Source organism: Crocodylus siamensis, chromosome 15 (genome assembly GCF_052110815.1).
Source record: "Crocodylus siamensis isolate JL-2025a chromosome 15, ASM5211081v1, whole genome shotgun sequence".
Taxonomy (NCBI): domain Eukaryota; kingdom Metazoa; phylum Chordata; order Crocodylia; family Crocodylidae; genus Crocodylus; species Crocodylus siamensis.
The window spans coordinates 54,753,349-54,775,121 of NC_143409.1; the positions used below are offsets into that span (position 1 = coordinate 54,753,349).

General features: G+C 54.4%; 1 protein-coding gene and 1 pseudogene across 1 annotated transcript in view; one reads left to right on the top strand and one right to left on the bottom strand.

Moving 5' to 3' along the window:
* The first annotated feature begins 2,946 nt into the window (after positions 1-2,946).
* Positions 2,947-5,058, top strand: LOC149852944 (uncharacterized; annotated as a pseudogene).
* Positions 5,059-5,147: 89 nt separating this feature from the next.
* Positions 5,148-21,773, bottom strand: part of LOC149852945 (DLA class II histocompatibility antigen, DR-1 beta chain-like) — a 106,336-nt gene continuing 89,710 nt past the window's right edge. Inside the window, exons 4-7 of the mRNA XM_090028485.1 lie at positions 8,018-8,299; positions 7,734-7,844; positions 6,221-6,244; positions 5,148-5,844 (exon numbers count right to left, since the gene is read on the bottom strand). Coding sequence (XP_089884611.1) covers positions 5,831-5,844; positions 6,221-6,244; positions 7,734-7,844; positions 8,018-8,299 — 431 coding nt within the window. The 3' untranslated portion in view covers positions 5,148-5,830. The remainder of the gene's footprint in view (positions 5,845-6,220; positions 6,245-7,733; positions 7,845-8,017; positions 8,300-21,773) is intronic.

Here is a 21,773-nt window from a genome sequence, read left to right on the forward strand (position 1 = left end):
ACTTGCAGGGGTTAAGACAAGGCAGCCTTACAAATGCATCAGGGGCTGGTGGTTTAGGGAGTGAGAAGTGGGTGGTGGTGGTCTCAGCAGGCCCAGGAGCAGGGCAGAGATGCAGCCAGAGAAGTGTCATGGCCAGAGGAAGGGCAGAGACAGGAGCCAGAGAAGGCTCAAGGCTTGCATCAGAGTATATTGAGTGGTAATGGCTGCGAGGGATGGGCACTAGTGGTGTACAAAACAGGCTGTATTCGTTTCAGATTTGGATTTGGCTCAAATTGGGGACAGTGATTTGATCTGGATCACTGCCTCAATTCAATTCGGCCAACTCCGAATCTGCCGATTTCATGCTGATTCAGAGAATCAGCGATTCAGCCATAGACACACCTTTAAATGTTTTTTCTATGTACAGGGAGGTACCAGGCATGGCTCGTGAATGCCGAGATGCCGGGGTGGAGGGAGCGTCCTATGAGAAGGTGGGGAGCCCCCAGTGAGCTCAGCAGCAGACCCAGAAGTCGCCCAGACGCTGCTGGTCCATTCCCGGGTCCGCTGGGGAGTGCGCTGGGCTGCGCCCCACACACTGGGTGCCCCCCAGAGCCAGGAGGCACCTCAGTGACAAGAGGTTATCCATTTCTACTAAGTTGGGGACATATCAAGAAATGGATTAACAACCAGGGAAAGCACATGGTTTTTGAGGAATCGTCCCCCAAAGATTAAGGGAAGCACTAAGGTAAAACAAGAGGAAATCAGGAGGAAACATCTATCACATATGGAGACTGACTCTTCCTGCACATAAACCTTAATTCTTTGCAAAAGAAATATTTACCATACTAATTAATCAAGGACAGACGTTTTATACAGCTACATACCAGACAACAGGAGCCTGCTTAAAATGATCATGACTACAGTAAGATAAGCTGGAAGGGACACCTCATGATTTGCTGTCAGATGGCCTAGCCACAAACTCACATCTTCTTGCACTGTGCAATTGCCATCAGTAGTTTGTATTTTAACTTTGTGAGTAGGCCCAGCTTAGCTTGAGTTTCACAGTCAGCCGTCACTGGGGCCAGGCTGGAACTGGCTCTTAAAAGACAGGAAAGGACGAGTGTGCCCCTTCCCCACCCTGCATGTCCACACGGGGAGGGCACTAGCATGCAGTCTCAGGGGGTGCCAGGGGCAGGGCAGCTGGGGTGGGTGCCAGTGTACAGGGTCAGAGATGCACTGAAGGAGGAAGCTGATCGTCTCCTCTCTGGCAGCTGGACGAGGGTCTTTCCCAACTCAAGCTTCTGCCTTGCTCTTGCCTGGGAAGGCAGCAGGAGAGTGCACAGTGTAAGTCCTTAGCACCATCACCCTGTAACCAGTGACACAGGTGCCCCAGACCCCATGATTAGTGAAGGGCTGGATGGGGACCCCTCCACATGGGACATTTCTGCAACTCTCTGTGTCCTGGGGTCCCCACCACGGGCATGGGAGACCCACTAGCTCCAGCAGCGTGTGGTGGAGTGATGCCAGCACCTTGCAGCTGCAAGACAGGATGTGGCACATGGTCCAGTGACATGAGGGGCAGTGAGGGAGGGGCTATCCTCAGCTTGGGGGCTCATTGCCTGGCCCACAGGGAGGTGCTGCCCTGGGTCACAACTCCCAGGCCAAGCCTTGGGCTCTAGTTGATATCTTATGTGAAGGGCTCCCCTGGATCATAGCAGCCCCAGCACTACCCCTGTTGTCTCCTTAGGCTCGGAGATGCCCACGCTCCCATATTACCATCCTTTGTGACACTCTCTGGGGAGCCCTCACCCCTTCAGAGGAGTCCTTCAGCCCCAAGCCCCTCTCCGCTGTCTCCTGTCTGAGCGCTGAGAACAAGCTGGGCTCCTTGGACCCCTGCTAAACCAGATGGGGCAACTGACAACTGACGCCCAGGAAAAAGCCAACCTATTAAATAGGTACTTTGCGTCAGTCTTTCATCAGTCCCATGGGACGCCCATGCCTGCTATGGGACAGGGAGATCCGGGTGATGGGGATCCCCCACCCTCCATAAATGCTGACCTCATGAAGGAACACCTTGAGAAGCTGGATACCTTCAAGTCAGCCGGCCCTGACAATCTGCACTACAGGGTACTCAAGGAGCTGGCGAGCGTCATAGCCCAGCCCCTGGCACGGGTCTTTGAAAACTCCTGGCGCTCTGGTGTAGCGCCCGAAGACTGGAAGAAGGCCAGTGTGGTGCCGATCTTCAAGAAAGGGAGGAGAGTGGATCCGGCTAACTACAGGCCCATTAGCCTGACTTCTATCCTGGGGAAGATCTTAGAAAAGTTTATTAAGGACGCCATCCTTGAGGGACTGGCCCAGGCTAACATCCTAAGGGATAGCCAGCATGTCACAGGTGCCACATGCCTCAGTTCCCCTGGACTCATTCAGGCTGCGGCTAGTAAAGTGACCAAAATGCTGGCGTGCATCCATAGATGCTTCTCGAGCAAATCCTGGGACGTGCTTGCCAGCTCGTAGCAGAGGAAACATTGCCAGGTCTGGGAGTCACTCCTTTCATTACGTTCATGCTATAGTTCCCCTTCTTCACAGAAGAGGCAGCCGGGATTTCCCCAGTGCTTCGGTCTCACAGCAGGTCCAGACGGCCCCTCCTGAGCTGTGGGCTGAGCCTCATGGGGAAGACTCAGAAGTTGCTTGCATGAATGGTGCGTGCCCCCCACGGCTGGGGGGGTACAGCTGTGCTGGCGGCAGTGGGAGCGTGGTGGCGGTAAGCTGGGAGCTCCTGCAGACACCACGGGGGATGCACTGCCACGTTCAGGGGTGCATGTGCACCCGCTGCATCCCCTATGCATCCCCTTGTGTGCATCACGGCAGAAATTGGTGGCCCTCCACTCCCAGGTCAGCCCCTGCCAGCACTTCAATCACAGTGGATTTGTGATTGCCAGTGTTTCCCCCTCCACCGCCTAGCACTGACAAAAGGGATATGGTTCCCAGCGGGGCCGGGGCGGGGCAGGGAGTGGAGGCCCCCACACCTGTCCTGCAGGCGCCCGCCTTAGGGCCCTAGAGGTGCAGGTGAGGGAGCTCCAGGAGGAGGTTAGCAGGCTGAGGGGCATCAGAGAAGTGGAGGACAAAATTGATGGGTATTTCCTTTCCCTGCAGGGCCAAGCACCAAAGGGAGAAGCACCCCGGGAGATGCCCTCCACAGCAGAATGGCAGAAGGTTCCCTCCGGAGCCAGGGCTGCTCGCAACGGTGCACGACCAGCTCCCCCAGTCCAGCTGGAGAACAGGGATGAGGCCCGGGTGACACTGGAGAGGAGGAGGAAGGAGAGGAGGAAACCTCTGGAGAGGAGGCCACTCCACGCACTGAACAGACTGAAGGAGGCAAGTTGACCCGGAAGAAGAGACGCCGAGTGCTCATCATAGGCGACTCCATCCTGAGAGGTACAGAGGGTCCCACCTGTCACCAGGATCCCTTGACACGCGAGGTCTCCTGTCTGCCCGGAGCGAGGATTCAGGATGTGACGGAGATGATCCCAGCCATTATCCAGCCCACTGATTTACTACCCCATGGTACTAATTCATGTGGGCACTAATGATGCAGCCAGGAGAAGCCCAGATCATCTGATGGACTACCATGCGCTGGGGGGCAAGCTGAAGGGGACGGGGCACAGGTGGTCTTCTCATCTGTCCTTCCAGTGAGCAGACGTGGACGACGCCATGAGACCTGCGTCAGAGAGGTCAACTTGCACCTTTGGGAATGGTGTCTCGAGACGAGCTTCAGCTTCTTGGACTTCAAGATGAGAGACATGCTTGGGTGGGATGGGCTTCACCTCTCCCCCAAAGGTAAGCATGTGTCCTCTTCCAGGTTGGCTGATCTCCTCCAGTGGGCATTAAACCAGGCTCGTTGGGGGAACAGGAGGATGAGGTCGGAGGAAGCCTTGGACCACTAAACCAAGTGTCGCCCACAAGAACAGCCCAGCCAAGACTGACAATGAGCAGAAGAAATACCCAGGGAAGAGACCCAGATAGTCCTGGGATTAGGAGGGTGGTGCATACACCTTCAGAAGGCCTTAAATGCCTATACAGTAACGCTCGTAGTATGGGGAACAGGCCGGAGGAATTTGCCCTCCTGCTAGCTAACACCAACCCAGACATAGTGGGGCTCACTGAAACGTGGTGGGACACGCACATCAAGGGCTATAGGCTGTACAGGAGAGACAGGACAGGGAGGAAAGACGGGGGTGTGGTGCCCTACGTCAAAGAGCAATTCACGTCCTCAACAAGCAGCGCTGGGTCAGAGGAGGGGCGGACTGGAGCGCTCTGGGGCAGAACACAAGGGGGTCGGGGGGAAAGGGACTTGACGGTGGGGGTCTACTACAGACCACCCAACCAGGGAGACGAGCTAGACTGGGAATTGTCAGGTCAGCTCGCGGAGGTAGTCAGGTCAAAGCATGTGGTCATCACGGGTGACCTAAACTATCCAGACATTTGCTGGGAAGAGCAGTCAGCCAGGTCTGACCGCTCACGTAGGTTCCTAGCTGAGATACAGGACCTCCATCTAACCCAGGAGGTGCACACCCCACCAGGGGAGACACCTTGTTGGACCTGGTCCTGGCCACAGGCGACGACCTGGTGGGGGGTCTGTGGGTGCTCAGCCACCTGGGCGACAGCGACCATCGCCTGCTGGGATTCACCATCCAGCGCAAGGTGGCGAAGGCCTGCAGCAAGGCAGCAGCCCTCGACTTCAGGAGGGTGGATTTCACTGAGATAAGGAGACTAGTCGAGGAGGCACTGAGGTCCCGGGGGGGGGGAGTTGGGAGTCCAAGAGGAGTGGTCGTTCCTGAAGGAGACGATCCTCCAAGCCCGTCCAGACATGGGGGGTGAGCCCAGGGGGAAGGCACCAAAGGTGACTTGAAGTGAGGCCTGTGGATCCCAGCAGGATTGGTGGCACCCCCGAGGTCAGCCTCTGTCAGAGCTTCACTCCCATTTGAGTCCTGATTGCAACTCCCACCATCAAAAGGCACGTGGCAGCCACGGGCTGAGGAAACACCAGCTGCAGGTAGGAGCGCGTGGGGGAGCCTGACTTTGCTACACGGGGGTGTGAACCCGCACGGCTTCAGAAACAGCCCCAGGGACATGGAGCTCTGAAAAGAGAGGGCTCAACACATCGCAGGTACTGGTGAGACAATTTATTGGTCAGAAACACCATCGCCCCCCAGCAGGACAGAAAGCTGCTCCTTTCCAGTCCCCGGGAGTGATCCAGAGCAGTAGCAGGAGCAATTAAATAGCACAAGCTCCAGCACATGTTTCAAGGCACCTGATTCAACCCCCACCTGCTTCTATCCAACAGCCCCATGGGACACCCAGGGACCCCAGGCCAGATCTCAATTGTAACAAGGTGGCTACCAGCTCAGAGACCCCCCGGGACCACCCTGGCCCAAGGGTAGAGCACGTGTCCCCTGGGTATCACTGGGCTCCTCCATCCTCTCCTTTCCTAACATCATGTTTCCACCGCTCAGGCTGAGGGTGATACCGGTCCTTTCCAGGGCATATTAGTTTAAATTGGGGCCCGCGGGAGTCTCAATCCAAAGGGCTGTGACAACTGCTGGAAACGGCCTTGTTACAGCTCCCCGTGTCTCAGATCAGAGTCCCCTGAAGGTGCCCCCAAAAGCAGTAGCATTTCTGAGTGCAGATGTGGTGCAGGCTTCGGCAGAGAAAGGGTTAATTCTGAGGAGTCAGCCCCAGGGTCCAGGTGAGGCTGGAGGGAAGGGAGAAGAGCTCCAGATACAGGGACGGGCGCCAGGAGAGCGGGGCTGGAGACTCACGCTGGGCAACGCCGGCCCCGACGCTGCAGGATCTAACTGAGGAGCCCTGCGGGGAGAGAGGGGAGACGTCAGCACGGGGCAGGGACTAGCGGCACTGGGGAAGGGCCACGGGGGGTCTGACAGGGGCCAGGGCCTCTCTAGAGGCTGGTCTGGAGCCCCTGGGTGGGGGGATGCTTTTGTAGGGCCCAGGATGCTCTGACCCTGGGAGTAGCTCTAGGTGTGGCCTGAATGGCAGTAATGAGGGTGATGGAGACTCCTCCTCTTCCTCACTGCAAATGCTCCATGCTCCAGCTCCCACCCATGCTGGCTGGGCAAGTGCTGGGGTGAAAGGGCAGGGGCACCCGCTCCATGGGCCCCCTGTGCAGCCTGTGGTCCCTGAGGGGGCGGGGGGCTTCATAGGGGTGGACTGAGATGGAAATTACCTGTTGGCTGGGGAACGGGGCGGCCTGGAAAACAAGGAGAAACATGGTGAGAGTCTCACCAGAGGCAGCCCCTCGGAGAGATCAGAGATCCTGCCCTAGCCCGGAGGTGCGGGGCAGACCCCATTAGGGACCCCTTTCATCCCCCATTAAAAACCCAAATCACGGTCTCACCCAAACAGGGCTGGATAGAGGGGTTCCCTGTGTGCACGTGTAGATATTTCCCTGATCTGGATTCACTACTCTGTGCTTCGGTCTCTATTTCCAGAGAGCATTCAGCGAGGATGAATTCAACCAGGGTCACGCTTGTGTGAGCCACAGTCTCAGCTGGGAAGCTGTGTTTGTATTTTCATCCTGACCAAGGACAGGCAGGGAGACACGGGCAGAATCAAGTGTCAGGAACAGCCCTAGACCAGACCATGGCTGTGCACATTTTGGAGGAGCCCGCGCTGTGTTTTCTTTTCATGCCAAAAGCAGCAATTGAAAATTTAGGGAAGAAGGAGGTGGCGAGGGGTGTCAGCAATCAGGAAACGGATTCTGATAAGCATGGGTGCAAGAGAAGATATACTATCCTTTCATACCACAGACACTTTTCCTCCAAAAAGAAAAAAACACCCACCTGGTGGAAATCACAGTGAGCATTATATGTGAGAAATACGGCAGTAGCAGCACCCGCTAGTTCCCAGGTAGGTGTGAAAGCTGCCTGGGCCTCGCAGGGAGCAGAGCCGGGGGCAGCGCTTCCTCCTTTCTGCTGCTGCTCCTCATCTCCTGCCTCCAGGAAAGGGCTGTTATTCTCCCCTCTGCCGGTCCCAGTGCCGGGGGACGTTTTCTCCCTGGGTCTGGTGTAGGCGAGACAATCCTGCTCCTGCCCCACACCCCTCCCCGACTCCTGGGCTAAGGGGGAGACCAAAACCCCTGACACCTGCAGCCTCTCACACCTGCAGGGCTGAGGATCTGCATTATATTGCACTGAACAAACCCAGTCTGACCCCCCAGCTGCCAAAGTTTCCTTTGCTGGAGCAACAAGGTCAGAGCCCAGGGAAGCTGAAATGAAGGTCTGCTGGGACAATACGTTTTGCCAGGGGAAAACCTTGGTCTGCCCCAGCAGACGAGCAACAGGACAGAGGAGGGAGGTTTGGGGCAGAAAGCCCCCCTGATACCTCAGCCCCATGAAGTCCCACAGTGGGGTACACCCAGGGGCCCCCACCCCCTTGGGACTGGCACCTCCTGGCCCAGGGTCACTGCCTTGAAGCAGAGCAGAGGAAATGCCCAGAGTCAAGGCAGGGGCAGCTCTGCCCACCCATGGCCCCTGCTCGGCCCTGCCCCTCAGAGGAGGGAGGGACAGTGGGATCCAGCCCCAGCCCCAGGAGGGGAGACACTGGCAGGCCCCTAACGAAGTCCAGGGCAGGTCGTGCTGGGGTGTGACAGGGAGCGGAGCCAGCAGACAGGTGCTACAGGCCGAGCATTTTGCCCCACCGACGCCTCAGCTCCAGCATCCCAGCCGGGCCCCGCTCACCTTTCTTGTTCCTCAGGTAGACAAGGAGTCCCAGCGCCAGGAAGATCAGCCCCAGCACAAAGCCCCCGACCCCCGTCAGCATCTTGCTCCTGGCCGAGTCTGACTGCGCCTCTGTGGAGACAGGGGCCAGAGGTGAAGGGCTCAGTCCGGGCTCCCACCCCCTGCTCACACCCCTGCCCCTGTGGCAAAGGGGCCTGACCCTGGACAGCCCGTGTGGGGCTGCACAAAGGGAGACCCCTCCCCTCCAAGACCTCAGGGGCTGCCCCGGGCTCCCCGTTCCTTACCCCAGAGCACGGCGACGGGGCCCGGCAGGCTGCTGTGCTCCACCTGGCAGGTGTAGACGTCCCCGCTCCGGGGGGTCATTTCCAGCATCACCAGGATCTGGAAGGTCCAGTCTCCGTTCTGCATCAGCTCCGTGGACACCACTCCGGCCGTCTGCTCCTGCCCGTTCCTCAACCATTTCACCTCGATCCCGCCGGGGTAAAACCCCGTCACGGAGCAAATCAGTGTGTCCGGGTGGGCCTGGGCCCCTGATTTTGTTGGGGAGACTTTCACCTTGGGCTTCACTGAGAGGGAAAGAGATGGAGAGAATGAGCTGGGAGAAAGAAGGATTCCTCCATCAGGGAACGTTTTCTCCCCCAACCCCTGCCTGCCTCGGTTTCTCTCACCCCTCAGCCTTGAGTTTATTTAAATCTTTACTTTGGTGCCACTATAAAACTGCTGTGTTTTCTCACATGCAGCACACATGCTTTTCCCCAAGAACAGCTAACTGGGCTTTGCAATTGAATCTTAACTGAGGAATACGGTAAGAGCAGTTTCCGAGCAAATGTGTAAATCAAATGTGCAGGGACTTTCAAGAAGCAGAGCAAGTGGGAGCCTCCCTGCTGCTACTTGCTTACTTATGGTAACGAAATTTTTTCCCCCCGATGCATGTTGTTGCTGCTGCATTCTCTGCTGCACGTTGCATTCAAGGCAGTATGATATTTTTATAATTAAAGCTAAACTTTCATTGCAGTTTCTTTTTTTTTTAGTTGCACATGACCTGAATCCAGAAGGGTCTTTCAAAGGCTCTGGATTCCCTTTTTCATTCAAGATCTCAGGGGGAGACCTCTCCATTTTGGAGGCCCAGCTCTATGGCTGCAGCACCAAGTGTCCTGTCCTGAGTTAATGGCTTCCAGCTGTGGACAGCCAGGGGCTTTGCTTGGAGTGGCAGTGAGTGGCAAAGATATCCCAGGTTTGGGACCTGTCCCTGTCCCCAGGAGACCGCTTCATGCATCTCATAAGCAGGGGTTCGGGTTTTCCATTTGCTGCAGAAAAATGTGGATGTTGTCCTTTAAAGAGAAAAGGCGGTCAGGTAGAGGTGCAGCCTCACATGCTTGTCCCCCGGTCTGCTACTCCTCACCCTGCTGGTGGCACGGCCGTACTCCATGGTGGCACGGCTGGTGGGGAGGTGTTGGTGGCAGCAGCAGCAGTGAGTCTTGCCACCCTGCTCCACCCTCCTGTGCCAGGTGCCACCAGCTGGGCCACAAAGGCAGCTCTTGCCTGGTGGTGGTCCGGCCAAGCTATAGCCTCATGCCCCACTGAGGGCACACAAATCTGGAGGGGCATGTCCCCTGCTTACATGCCACCCCAACTCATCACCCATGCTGTTGCCTATGGTTGGGCACCTACCCTGCCCCATACAACCCCCCTTCCCAATATACAGAGGGGCTGCGGCCTCGGGGAGGGGGAAGTGGATTGAAAGTGGGGCACCAGCAGGAGTGAGGTGCGTGGGGGGTTGCCTGGAGTAAGGGGAAGTGGCAGGGATGTGGGGGCTGTGGGTCAGGAGTGTGGGGCACCAGTGGGCATGAGGGACTGTGGTTCAAGAGTGAGGGGCATTGGTGAGGATGGGGGGTGCAGGTCAGGAGTGAGGGGTACCAGCCTGGCTGGGGGGCCGGGGCTTGGTAGTGAGGGGCACCACCATGTCAGTGCTGCTCAGTAGCACAAAGCAGCAGGGGCAGGTGGGGAGGGGGCAGCTGCGCCTGGACTCACATCCTGGTGAGTGAAGGGGGCAGGGGAAGCTCTGATTTTCCAGGATCAATGACCATAATCAAGTATCAAAATACAGAGGTATTTGGATTGTATTTTAATGTAATGACTGAGGCACTGGCTGGTTTCCAAATAGGTTTAAAACTAAATATCTCAATAAACCTTGTGTGTAGCTGCCACTTCTATATACACAGGAGTTTCGTTTTAGTCATGGAAAAATGTGTATTTGGGGCTTTTTAATCACAGAATTTGGGATTTTTAAACACAGGACACCTGGACCCCTGCTCATCAGGATGAGACTCCTGTTACCCCCTGAACGCAGCAACTTGCCCCACACCCAGAGCAACAAGCTAGTCTTCTAGGAGAGGAGCGAGACCCTTCTGGTTTTCTGCCCTGCTGGAAATGAGACATTCCCCGGGATCTGGGCAGCTGGATGGTGCTGGAGGGAGGGGAGCCCAGGGCCACGTCCACACAGGGGCACGTTTTGCTCCCAGGGTCCCACCCCAGGGGAAGCCCACTGCGCCCCGCAGGTACTCCATCCAGTCCTTCTGGCTCCAGTACTCCAGGGTCGCTGTCTCAGCCCCCACCTCAGACCACTGCCCATGCAGCGCCCGGTGTCCCCCCCCCCCCGCCCGACACCCCTGCCCCCAGCCCTGGGGATCATTTCCCGGCGCAGAAAAGCCCTGGCTGCGCGCTCCCTCAGCTCATCTCAGCCCAGACGGTTCCCAAACCCTGACTTCTCCCTCCCCTCTGCATTTCCCCCCACACCCTGTGCCCCTGGGCAGGGCAGTTCCCCCCACGGCAGAGCGGGGAGCTGAGCCCCAGAGCCGGGCAGTGCTGCGCAGTGCAGTACACGGGGCTCCTGGGGCAAGGTCAGGACCTGCACGCCTGAGTCCCAGGCAACCTTCAGGGCTGTGCCCCCATCTGCTCCCCCTGCCCCTCTGCCCAGCCTGCTGTGACCACCCAGCCCCGCAGACAGAGGTACAACTGGGTGCTCAGGGCAGGCAGGATGGGTGCGCGCTGAGGAATCCCAACCCCCCCCCGTGAACAGAGGGACTATAGAAGGGTGCAGGGCTGCAGGGCTTTGGTCCCTGGGACCCAATTCATACTGGAGAAAGTCAGGGCCCCGTGTCCCATCTCCCCTGAGCCCCATGCATGGCACCTGCTGTCTGGGGGAGTTTGTCCATCTCCTCTGGGCTGCTGCTCCCCCTGCCATCGCTTCGTCAGCACAAGGATTTTCTCCCATGAGCGGATCCCCCCCAGCCCCCTCCTCTCTGCCCAGGGCAGTGCTGCGTGTGTGCCCACCGCCCTGCTCTCGCTGTAGCTGCCTGAGCTTGTATCCAGGGCAAGTGCCCCCAAGAGAGGAGCTGGCCGGAGAATGGGGCTTCCTCTGGGCCTGGCTGGCCCTGTGCACCCAGCTGGCCATGCAGAGCACCAGGGGGGTCAAAGCCACCTGCAGTACAGGGTCTTGGACACCTGGACCAATGGCTGGAGCAGGAGTGGGAGAGGGGAAGTGGAGCCCCTCACTCCCCACACTGAGCCTGTGCTCCCACCAGCAGCTGGTGAGGGGGCTGGCGAGGGGCCTCTTGGGGAGCATGGCACTGTGGGGGGAGGCCGGGGCCCCGACAGCCCAGGGGTTGGGGAAGGAGACGAGGTTTTTGTCCTTGACAACCTCTGTGGAGTGGAGGCAGACACCCCGCTCCCCCAGCGGGACACTCACTTGCAGGAGACAAGAGGAGCAAGGGCGTCTGCAGGGACGTCCCAGGGCCACGTCCAGCTGAGCAGGACCTGGCGTGACCCGGCTCCAGGATTTTCCAGTCCCTGCCCAGGACTTGGCCACCCCGAGGGGGCTCAGCTGGGGATATTCCCCCTGGGAGTCACCACGGCACCCTGTGCACCCGCAGGCATTGGTTTCTATCTCCACTCCTGGGGGGACATTGGGGTTTTGTGGCTCCGAACAGGAGAGTAAGTGAACATGGGCTCGTGACTCGGTGCTGACAAGGGAGGTGCTTTCCTGGGCTATAGCGGGGTGGTGGGGAGGGGGCAGCGTTGGCAGGTTCAGGTCTGGAGGAGGAGCAGGGCAAGGGGGTCCCTGTGCACCCACCACTGGGGGACTGCCCCCCCGGCGGAGTCTGGCACTTGGGACCCCCTTGACCACAATGGAGGCTGGCAGCACCTCTGGGGTGTTTGGAGCTGGAGGGACACTGGTGCCCCTGCGGAGCAGCGTCTCCCCCCAGTGCCGGCAGCCCCCGGGCAAGGACACAGCTGCAGAAATCAGACAGAGTCCAGCCTTGGGGTCTCCTGGCAGCAGGTCTGCCTGGTAACGGGTGACAACGCAGCTCTGGTGCATGTGATAGGTGCAGACCCAGAGCAGGCACCGCACCCACTGGAAAGTCCCTGCCCCAGTCTGAGCCCTGGTCCCCCGTTTCCTCCCCTATTTCCCCCGTCCCAGGTTCCTGGGAGCAGGGACCGGGAACCCAACCCTGGAGAGCCCCTGGCGCCAACCCAGCGGGGGCGGGGAGCAGCTCCCAGGGCCTCGAAGCCACATATCGGGGAGCAGCCCTCAGCCTGGAGAGGGGCCGGGGTGGCGATAGGGTGGCCATTCGCCCTTTTTTATAGAGCACAGTCCTATTTTCTGCTGCTCTGTCCAGCTGTTGAGACAAAACTGGAAGCCTCGATGTCCTCTATTTTTCTCTTGAGGCACCCAACCTTTAGATTGGCAATTGAACTTTAGATTGTCTTCATTAATTAATATAGTTGACATTTAATCAATCCCATGTGTGTATTGGTCCTGGGAATGCCAACACAGCTCCTATTTGCCATGCTTCCTAATGGTGTCCTTACGTCGTGGCTGTTGCGTGCCGCTGTTAAACTTTTTTCTTCAAAGTAAGTTTTACATCACCCTTAATTCAAAATGTCCAAGCAAAAGACGTGGTTCCTAGGAGCTAGCACTGAATTAGTTTAAAAAAAAATGACTGTGCAATAAATGCAACTGTCCTCTATTCTTGAGGTACCTCGATGGCCACCACAGCAGTGAAGCCAAAACAGAGCTGCTCAGCAAGCCTTGTCTGGAGCGAGCTGCAGAGGAAGGCTTGGTAGCAGAGCGCTTTCCCTGCCTACATTTCCCTTGTGAGACAGTATCCGCACAGCCAAGAGCGTGCACACTGCCATGGGGGCTCTAAGGGGACCATTTTCTAATGCAGCTGTTGAAGTCCCCAGCACGTGAAGAGCAGTTTCAAGTGGGAGGATGTGACTGAAAGCTGGGGTTTGCTTAAAGGCATCTTTCTCGGTACCTCAAAACCACAATGTAACAGAGGTGAGAAAGTGAGCCATAATCTGGCAGGGTTAAATGCAGTGATGAAATAAACCTCCAAGTCTAGGCACAGAAGTTGCATTGGTCCCCAGATAGGTTGTGCCTGGGTTTGTCCTGGGATAAAAATATCCTGGATTGACGTGTACACACTTCAGTCATGTAAACAGGATTTAGTGAGTGGCTGAATGCAGTGCTGCTTTTCAGTCATTGAATTATTGATGACACCCCAGGGTAACCGTACAGATGCACTTGGCAATATCCTGGGATAAAATGTTACTACCTCTTATCCAGGAAACTTTGTTAGGATTTATCCTGGGCAGCGGACATGGACATCTGCAGGCTTGCACTTTGTTCCAGGACAAAACAATTTGTCCCAGTTAGATAAATGTAATCTGTTTGCATCCTAAGAGGATGGCGGGGAAGGGAAGTGGCAACAAATGTAAATGAAAGAGCGCCAAAATGCCAATCTGGGCAGCAGCAGGTATATGATGTCTCTGGGAGAGAGGGCTGCTTAAAGCCAGAGCTCTAGGGGGAATCCAACACAATGCAAAGGCCTTGGTTCTTCCTTTTAGACTCAGAAACATTTCCCCCTAAATGATAGAGGGTAGTCGCACATAAAGAAGACTGATCTATAAGAAGGTTTCTCCTGCAAAGGAGATCACAGGAAACATGGTGAAGCAACAAGCTGACTCTGGGCACGTCTACGCGTGCAGTCAACGTACATGAATGAACTACACAACTTATTGCTCTGGACTGTTTTGCTCCTGGGTGTGCCATGTGAATGTGTGCAGCACATGAGTTCGGTCGGCGCAGCCTGGGCATGAAGGGGACCGGCGGGCAGCCTGCCAGCCAGGACTGCTCTGACCGGGCTCCATGTGCAGCAGGGAGGGGGCTGGCCGAGGCAGGAGGATGCTTCAGTGTGAATCTAGTTGGCAGCCCCATCCTGAAGCATCCTCCTACCTCCGCCAGCCCTGTCACCATCCAGATGTGCACTCTGGCATATGAGACCAGGCCACCCCAGGGTAGTTATTGTGTTTAGCAGGACTACCCTGCAGCTGTATTTATTAGTTTACTGAGACCTAACAGAGTCACACATGTAGACGGTGCCATTTTACTGCACAGCGAACAGTGTGCTGTGCAAGAAACATCTTGTGTAGACTGCCTGAAGCATCACCAATGATGCACAGCACGTAAGGTGCCCCATCCATCTCAGCAGCCTTGGGACTGACTTCACTCGTCTCGACTCAGAAAGCAAAAATGCAACACAGCAGGAGGGGCTGCACCTTTGCACTTCTGTTTACCCAAGAAAGACAACAGCCACCACAGAGGGTACGGCAACAGGAGTTTGGAGTCTCAGCAGCCCAAAGCTGCTGGAGAACAACTCTGAAGCACAAGCACATGTCAGGCAGAGATGTTGAACCCCTGAAGTAGAATCCAGCCCTTCCAACTGGGGCCTGGCAGCAGGGCACGGCCTGGCAGAGGAGTTACATTTATGTTATGTGCAACATGTCAGTAAACACGTTTATCTGTCAATAAGAAGTGTCCAGTGTCAATAAATAATACGTGGATACATGTACATATACATATGTGTGTGTGTGTGTGCGCACGTGCATATATGCAGGGTCTTATTAAAAGTCATGTAAGCTTATAGTCCTGCAAACCGTGTCCCAGTACAGTTATTTATTCAAGCCTGGAAGACTACATCCAAGTGAAAACTGGGCAACTGAATATCTCACTTCCATGTAACTAGGGAAGATTTTGACAGTGTTGTTGTAGGAGACCTGTTGAACCAGAAATGCTCAAATGTGGAAGACATGACTTTCACAACATGGGTCGGAAAATTGTGAGGCCATCTGTGGTAAAGCAATGAGTCCAGGGCCCCTTAACATAGCCATGTACAAGCTTCTTCTGAGTCTGCACCTTCTCTCTGCTAGACCGAGTGGGGGAAGAGGAATCTTTGTTAGTCAAACTTTAATTTTCCAGAATGTTTTATATTCATACTTAAGCAAAAGTTGAAAGAACTTGAACCATGGTCCTTTTGCCTTCGGGCACAGTTGTCACTTGCATTTGGTGCTGTCTATGGGAACATATCAGAAAAAATGGGACCTATCAATGCTCTTATAAATGCCCAGCACATGTGCATTCCTTATTGGGGTCTGGTGGGTAGAAGGACACTTTGAACTTTCTTTCTTTAATATATTGGTCAACCTAAGATAACAAAACAGCTTTCAGGCTTGAAGGACATATGGAACGTGTTATGGGTCTAGTAGTTGGAAGCAAAGTGGGTAATATGGGTACACGTGCAGTGCATATACCCTTGGAGTTTGTTCCAAACCAGTTGCTGCGGCCACTTGTGCAGGACATCCTTTTTACCAAGTACTGGAGCATTTGAATTCTTGGTAATTATTTTTGGTCTTTCTAGAATTCAAAAATCAATTTGGGAACTGAGTTGTGTCTGTTTGGATTTTTGAGCCCTTCTAAAAGATTGTGCGCCAGACGGGAAACAGTGAGCACAGGGAGATGCAACAACTATCGCAATCCAAAGAAACAGATGAGCTCTTCCAATGGATGTGTTACCTCTGTAGCCATACAAACATTGCAAAATTGCTACAACTTAGAGAGGAGAAGAGAAGACTGTGGGGTACAGGTGTGGGGGGAGGGGGCAGAACTGAATAGCAGCCTTGAACTCCCTAAGGGCTGCTTCCAAAGAGGATGGAGCTGGACAGTTCTCCGTGGGCACATCTACACATGATGCCATGGGACCACAGCTATATGGTGACATAGCCCGTCACTATGGTGACACAGTGTCGTCAAGCACAGTGGTGCCGATACAACAGCACGGTAGAGACAAGCAACCTTGCTACTGCACATCACTACAGCGACATAGCTGTGTGGAAGAAATCAACCTTCGCGCTGTGGTTGAATCAGAATTGGCAGAGCCAGCTTTTCTTTATTCAGGGTTACCTCGTGATCACAGGGAGAATGCCACACAGCAAGGGGAAGCACCCACTTGTCTGCTTCAAAGGATTTCTCAAACTCTATAAGTTTAGAAGCATATTTATACTTAAGACAGAGAGAGAAAAAAATATGACCTTGGACAGTAAATCACAGACATACAGGCAGTTTACTTAAAGGAGAGTGAAACATTGTGCTTCTAGAAATAGTTACCAGTTTCTGGTTTCTCAGAGAGAAGAATAAACTTAACATCCGTGCACAGGGATCAAGACAAAAACGCGGCATGCAGGATTCCTTCCCTCAGAACGTGTACCTGAAATCAGCAGTATCAGCACGTCTGGTCTCTGGCTGCTTTCCTAGTCAAGCAGGCCAGAAGCCCGACCAAATCCACCACCACAGCTGCTAAAAAGAACGATGCACCACTGGGATGTCGCAGTAACAGCTGTTCTTGTGCCATCAATTAGTATTTCCTTCAGCCAGTACTGAATGAGGCAGAGTAACAACTGCACCATGGGGGGCACATGTAGATGCACCCAGTAGTGCCAGATGACAGAACAGGAGCAATGGTCTCAAGTTGCAGCAAGTGAAGTTTAGGTTAGATATTAGGAAAATCTCTCAAGAGGAGGACAGTAAAGCACTGTACAGGTCTCCTGGAGAGGTTGTGAACTCCATTTTTGGTGGTTTTTAAAACCAACTAGACAAAACCTTGGGAGGGATGATTTAGTTGGGGCTGGTCCTGCTTTGAGCAGGGGGTTGGCTTAGATGACCTCTTGAAGTCCCTTCCAACCCGAATTTTCTATTATTCTAACTTTAGCCTGCTTCATTCAGGGTCAAAGCTGCATGACTTGGCTGGCTTATATCCACATGCACAGTTGCAGCAAAACACGTGCCAAACCCATTCATTAGTCTCCCAGCAGAGGTAGTTCTCCACCCCTTTTCCCCCCACCCCACACTTCATGGTTAGTGTCAGATTAAGCTGGCTGAGTAGAGGACTCACTGAGATTTGCAACTGAGGCTGCAGTCTCAGGATGGATGAAATGCAACAGAAACAGAAAGCTTGGTATGACATCAAGACCATGCCTTGCCATTATAAGAGCAGGCTGGCAGGGAAGTTCCCATCAGAGAACGTGGGAAACCCCCTAGAAGTGACAGGAGCTGGTCTAGAGTCCCGGCACAACGGCATCCACAAAACCACACAGGGGTCTAGCAGGGGTCACAGGCCGGGTGGTTGAGGCACCTGAAGCCTTCCCTGACTCACGAGGCTGAGGGGCCAGTCTTAGATGTAGGTGCCTGAAAGGCATTTTCTCAGAGCATCCTGCAGGGCAGGGAGGTGAGCTGCAGGGATCAAGGACTCTATATCCCCATCTTCTAAGCCTACAGGATACAGAGAATCAGTCCATTGTGAAAATTAGGCATCCACCCTGGCCCGACCCCTCTGGAATGACCTGGGATCTAGGGAAGCCCAGTTCACTATTGCATTTGGGAGGCTTTTATATGGAAGTAGCACCCTGCCCCCCCCCCGACAGGAAGCAATAATGGGGGATCTCGGGACCTGAATTGTAAGCTTTGTGCCAAAGTCCCTAGGGTTACAGTACATGGAAATGGGGTCTGCACAGAATCCATGGGTCTGGGAGACACACACTTGTCTAGGACTGCTTAGAAAGGGATGAACAGAGGGTTACACTAGATTTGACTTTTTCCAGCCAAGGTTTTCCAAGACATGTTACAACTCTCTTGTGATGAGTGTGTTAATCGGGTGATAAATTATAAATTGCCACACATGCAAGCTATTTATTAGCAAATAACGATATGCAAACCCGGTGATCCAGCCTCAGAGATGTCACTGGTAAAAAGTTGAACTTTGTTGTAGCATGTCCGTATCCAGCTTGTGTGGAGTGTTATTGGTGTCTGCTGTAACCCTGCCCAGATGAAGTCTGCTACAGACTGATGCTGCTGCTGAGAGACACTGGCGGATTGGCCCAGACTGCAGTAACTCGCAGGCAAAGCATTGAAGAGGAAGCAATTCTGAGAAAAGGTTCAAATTCCTGGAGCGGGGGGCGGGGAGGTGACGCTTGTTTCCAGCGGTGCAGAATTCCCCCCGAGCAGCAGGAGCAGCTCAGCCACAACAGGGGCTAGGAGTGCAGAGCAGTGGGGGAAGGTCTGAACACCAGGGGAGACTGGAGCACAGGTTCACTCTCACCCTAACATAGCAAAAAGTTGGGAGCTGGGGTGACAAAGCCAGGTACCCATGGGAGTTAGGATTTAGGTTGGGTCCCCTGGCTAGTACTGTTAATACACTGGTCAATTCAGAAACTTAGGCAGGGGCTCCAGGGGGTTGAAAGATGGGGTTGACACTGGGATCTGGCTTAAGGAGAGAAACAGGGGCTGGAGGCAAGAGTTAGTACCAAGGGTTATGCTTAGAAGCAGGACCCATGGAGCCAAGATTTGGGCTGCTTTCATCTTTATGAGACTCAGGACTGCATGCCCCCTCCAGTCAAGGCCGCCCCAGCCCTCACCCAGATCCCAGCTGGGATGGGTGGGGGAGGAATGCCTCTGGAGTCAGTGCTGAGCCCATGTCAGGGAGCTTCCTGGACTTCCATGCCAGCTGGGACCAATGGATCATGGATCCATAGGAAAGTCAGGCTGGAAAAGGCATCCTGAGGTCACATCAAGTCCAGCCCCTTGCTCAAGGCAGGCTCATCCCTGAATAAACCATCCCAGCCAAACGTCTGGCCAACCTTCTCTTAAAGACTGCCAAGGATGGAGATCCCACGGTTTCTCTAGACTTCACCACCTTCAGTCAAAATGTTCCTTCTCATCTCCAACTTCAATTTCCCCTGCTGCAGCTTGAGGTCATTGCTCCTGGTTCTGTCCCCTACAGACGGAGAGCACTGGATGGGCTAGTCTATCTGCCAGGTGTCTCCGGTGAAGGACCTTCCCCAGACAACTCCTGCACTGAGCTGTAGTTAGACCAGAGCGTTCCAGTCCCCTGGACACCAGACAGGAGGTGCTCCAGGCAGAGATCTAGGAGATCCCAGGGCCCAATCCTCCTGCAAAGACTGAAACTGGATGAATTGGTTAGGGAATATGTGATCAGAAGGCCCCAGCATGTGAACATGCCCCAAACTGCATAGGGGCAGACCAACCCCCCAAAACACACACAGTGCACTCCAGGGGCCGGCCAGTCTGAATTGGAGAGGATAATCCTTCCTGGCCCCAAAGCCAATGATCGGTGTCACTCTGAGCATGTGACCAAGACCCTCCTTCCTGTCATCACACAAGCGAATTCTCCGCACCAGCGCAGAGCACTGACCACCTTGTCCCATGTCCAGCCATGACCAGTCTACTGATGTCAAGGGGGAAAGGCTGCCCGCTAATTTGTACACCACCACAAATCTCAGTCCTGATCTCTGCAGCTGGCTGGTGCCCTGCATCTCAGGAGTAGGTTGTAGTTCTCTCATAGCTGACCTGACAGTGGTACAAGCTGCTGTGATGAGGGTAGTCTGATGCTCCCCAGGAGTAAAAGGAGCGGGTGAATGAGGAGAGGAGTTAGGTGTCACAGATTCCCCAGGCCAAGGGAACTGTAACAACACCCGGCTCCCAAACAGCAGAGTTTCTCCTAGAAACTGGAGGAGAGCAGGCCCTTGAGGTGCACACACAATGTCATGATGATAAAGCTCCCACATCACACTAGAAAAATCAGGAGTACAAGGCAAGAAAGGACCTCCTGAAGTCCTCTCCCATTGACTTCAGGGCATAGGAAATGCATGGTATCTGCTGCGTAAACTCAGGATGAAATTGGAGATGCACAAGTCTAAAAAGACTGCAAGCCACAGTGAGTCCACCCCACCCTGGGAATGCTGTTCCAATTATTAATCACTTGCTGCTAGAAAAGTTGACCTGATGTCAACACTTACCTTATATGACTGCAATTTCTAGCTGGTGGCTCTAATTCTGACTGTGAACAAGGGCAAAAGGCCTCCCCTCTGCTACTTGTGGGTGGCTGCACCCAGGGATACAAGCCCTTCCCCTCAAGCTAAGGAGACTGAGCTCCTGACACCCCCAGGTTGTGACATTGGTTTTCCATCCTCCTGGCTATTTCTGGGTCCCTCTGGGATGTGAGCATCTTTCTTGCAGCTTAGAATTGGATGCAGTGTCCTAAGCGTGGTCCTACCAGTGCTGGGCACAGAGGCGAGATCACAGCCACATCTCTAGCAGAGGGTCCCCGTTTCACCCATCCAGCACTGCATTAAAACCTGTATTTCTGGGAGACGTCAGACCTTCTTTCAGTCATTCCAAGCAACAAGGAGTTGCCACCAAAAGGATCCACCCATTGCTGTGGCTCCTTCTGTGGCAGAAACCCACCTTGATTTCTTCCCAGAATCTCTGCCTGTGACAATGTGATTAAAATCTCTGAGCTGTGACCATTTGATTAGGATGGGCCCAGAACTGGGGAGACCCCACCCTGATCCTGTCTCTGTAGGTAACTTGATTTGGCTACAGTTCTCGGGGGAGGGGGGAAACCTGCTCCCTCTGCCTACGTGAGGGGTATCACCTCCCTGGGTGGGGGGCTTCTACTTGGTGGGTTGGAATCTGCCCGGCAACTGGTGATGTATTTCAGATGGGTTGGCTGACAGCCAACCAGGGCTGACCTCCACTGGCCCAAGTGAATGAGGTCACAGGGGCTATGTAAGTTAGGACTGCCCAGGAGGAGGGGCAGCAGCCCTGCGGTGTGGAGCAGCCATACAGGGGACTCACAGGAGCTTTACCATCTGAAACTGGCTCTCTCCCCCAAAACTCACAAGCTAGAAATGGACCGACTCTGCAAGGGATTTCACCAGCTGTTACCTGTCAGCTCCATGTTCCTGGGAGCCTGACACAGGACACCGACTGCCTGACTCACAAAGAATCGCCCCCTTCCTCTACCTAAACAGAAGCTGATTAAGATGCAGTGAGAGACGCACCTACAACCCTCCAGATAAGGGTGACAAAAGTGAAACCGCTGCCCCAGGTCTCATTTTCATCTGAGATGGGACCAGATGACCATTCATTTACATGAGAGATGGAGAACAGAAAGCCTGAAGCAGAGATTGCAGTGAATTCTGGGACCAGCGAAGCAGGGGAGCGCTGCATGATGGGGAAGCTGTGCTCCAAATGCTAATCAACCCTCACACCCAGCTCCGCATTTATCAGACCAGCTCTAATGTGGATTTACTTTTCCTCTCCCCTGCCTGCCCCCCCGCCACACCTCTAAGCAAAAGTAAGTTTATTGGGCATCTCGGGCAGTCCATTCCCTGGTCCCACTAGGGGAGGCCGATGTAAACTTAATTGGCTACGACTCGGTTGCCGGGTTAGGGAGTGCTGAGGCAATAACCGAGTCCGAGGGGGTATGGGCAACATTTGAACAATGGTACAGTGTTCATCACAGCGTCCAGCCCATTGGAGCCCTGTCCACAAGTGTTGTCATACTTTTCCCGAGACAACGGGTGGAAGTCCTCTCCACAACAGGTTGTGAACACTCCAATAAGTGCCTTAAGTCTGTTAAAAGACTGGAAAAGTAAGATCTGGAAAAGTCATGCTAAGCTGAGGCTTGTTCACAGCAAGTAAAAATCCAAAACCCTGATGCTGCAATCTATTGTTTCTGAAGACACCAGGAAAGATCCCATCAGTATATCTGCTATCCATAAGAATGACAAGCTGGCTCCCAAGCAGGTGTTTCCTGAGATGTTCCACCCAGATAACCC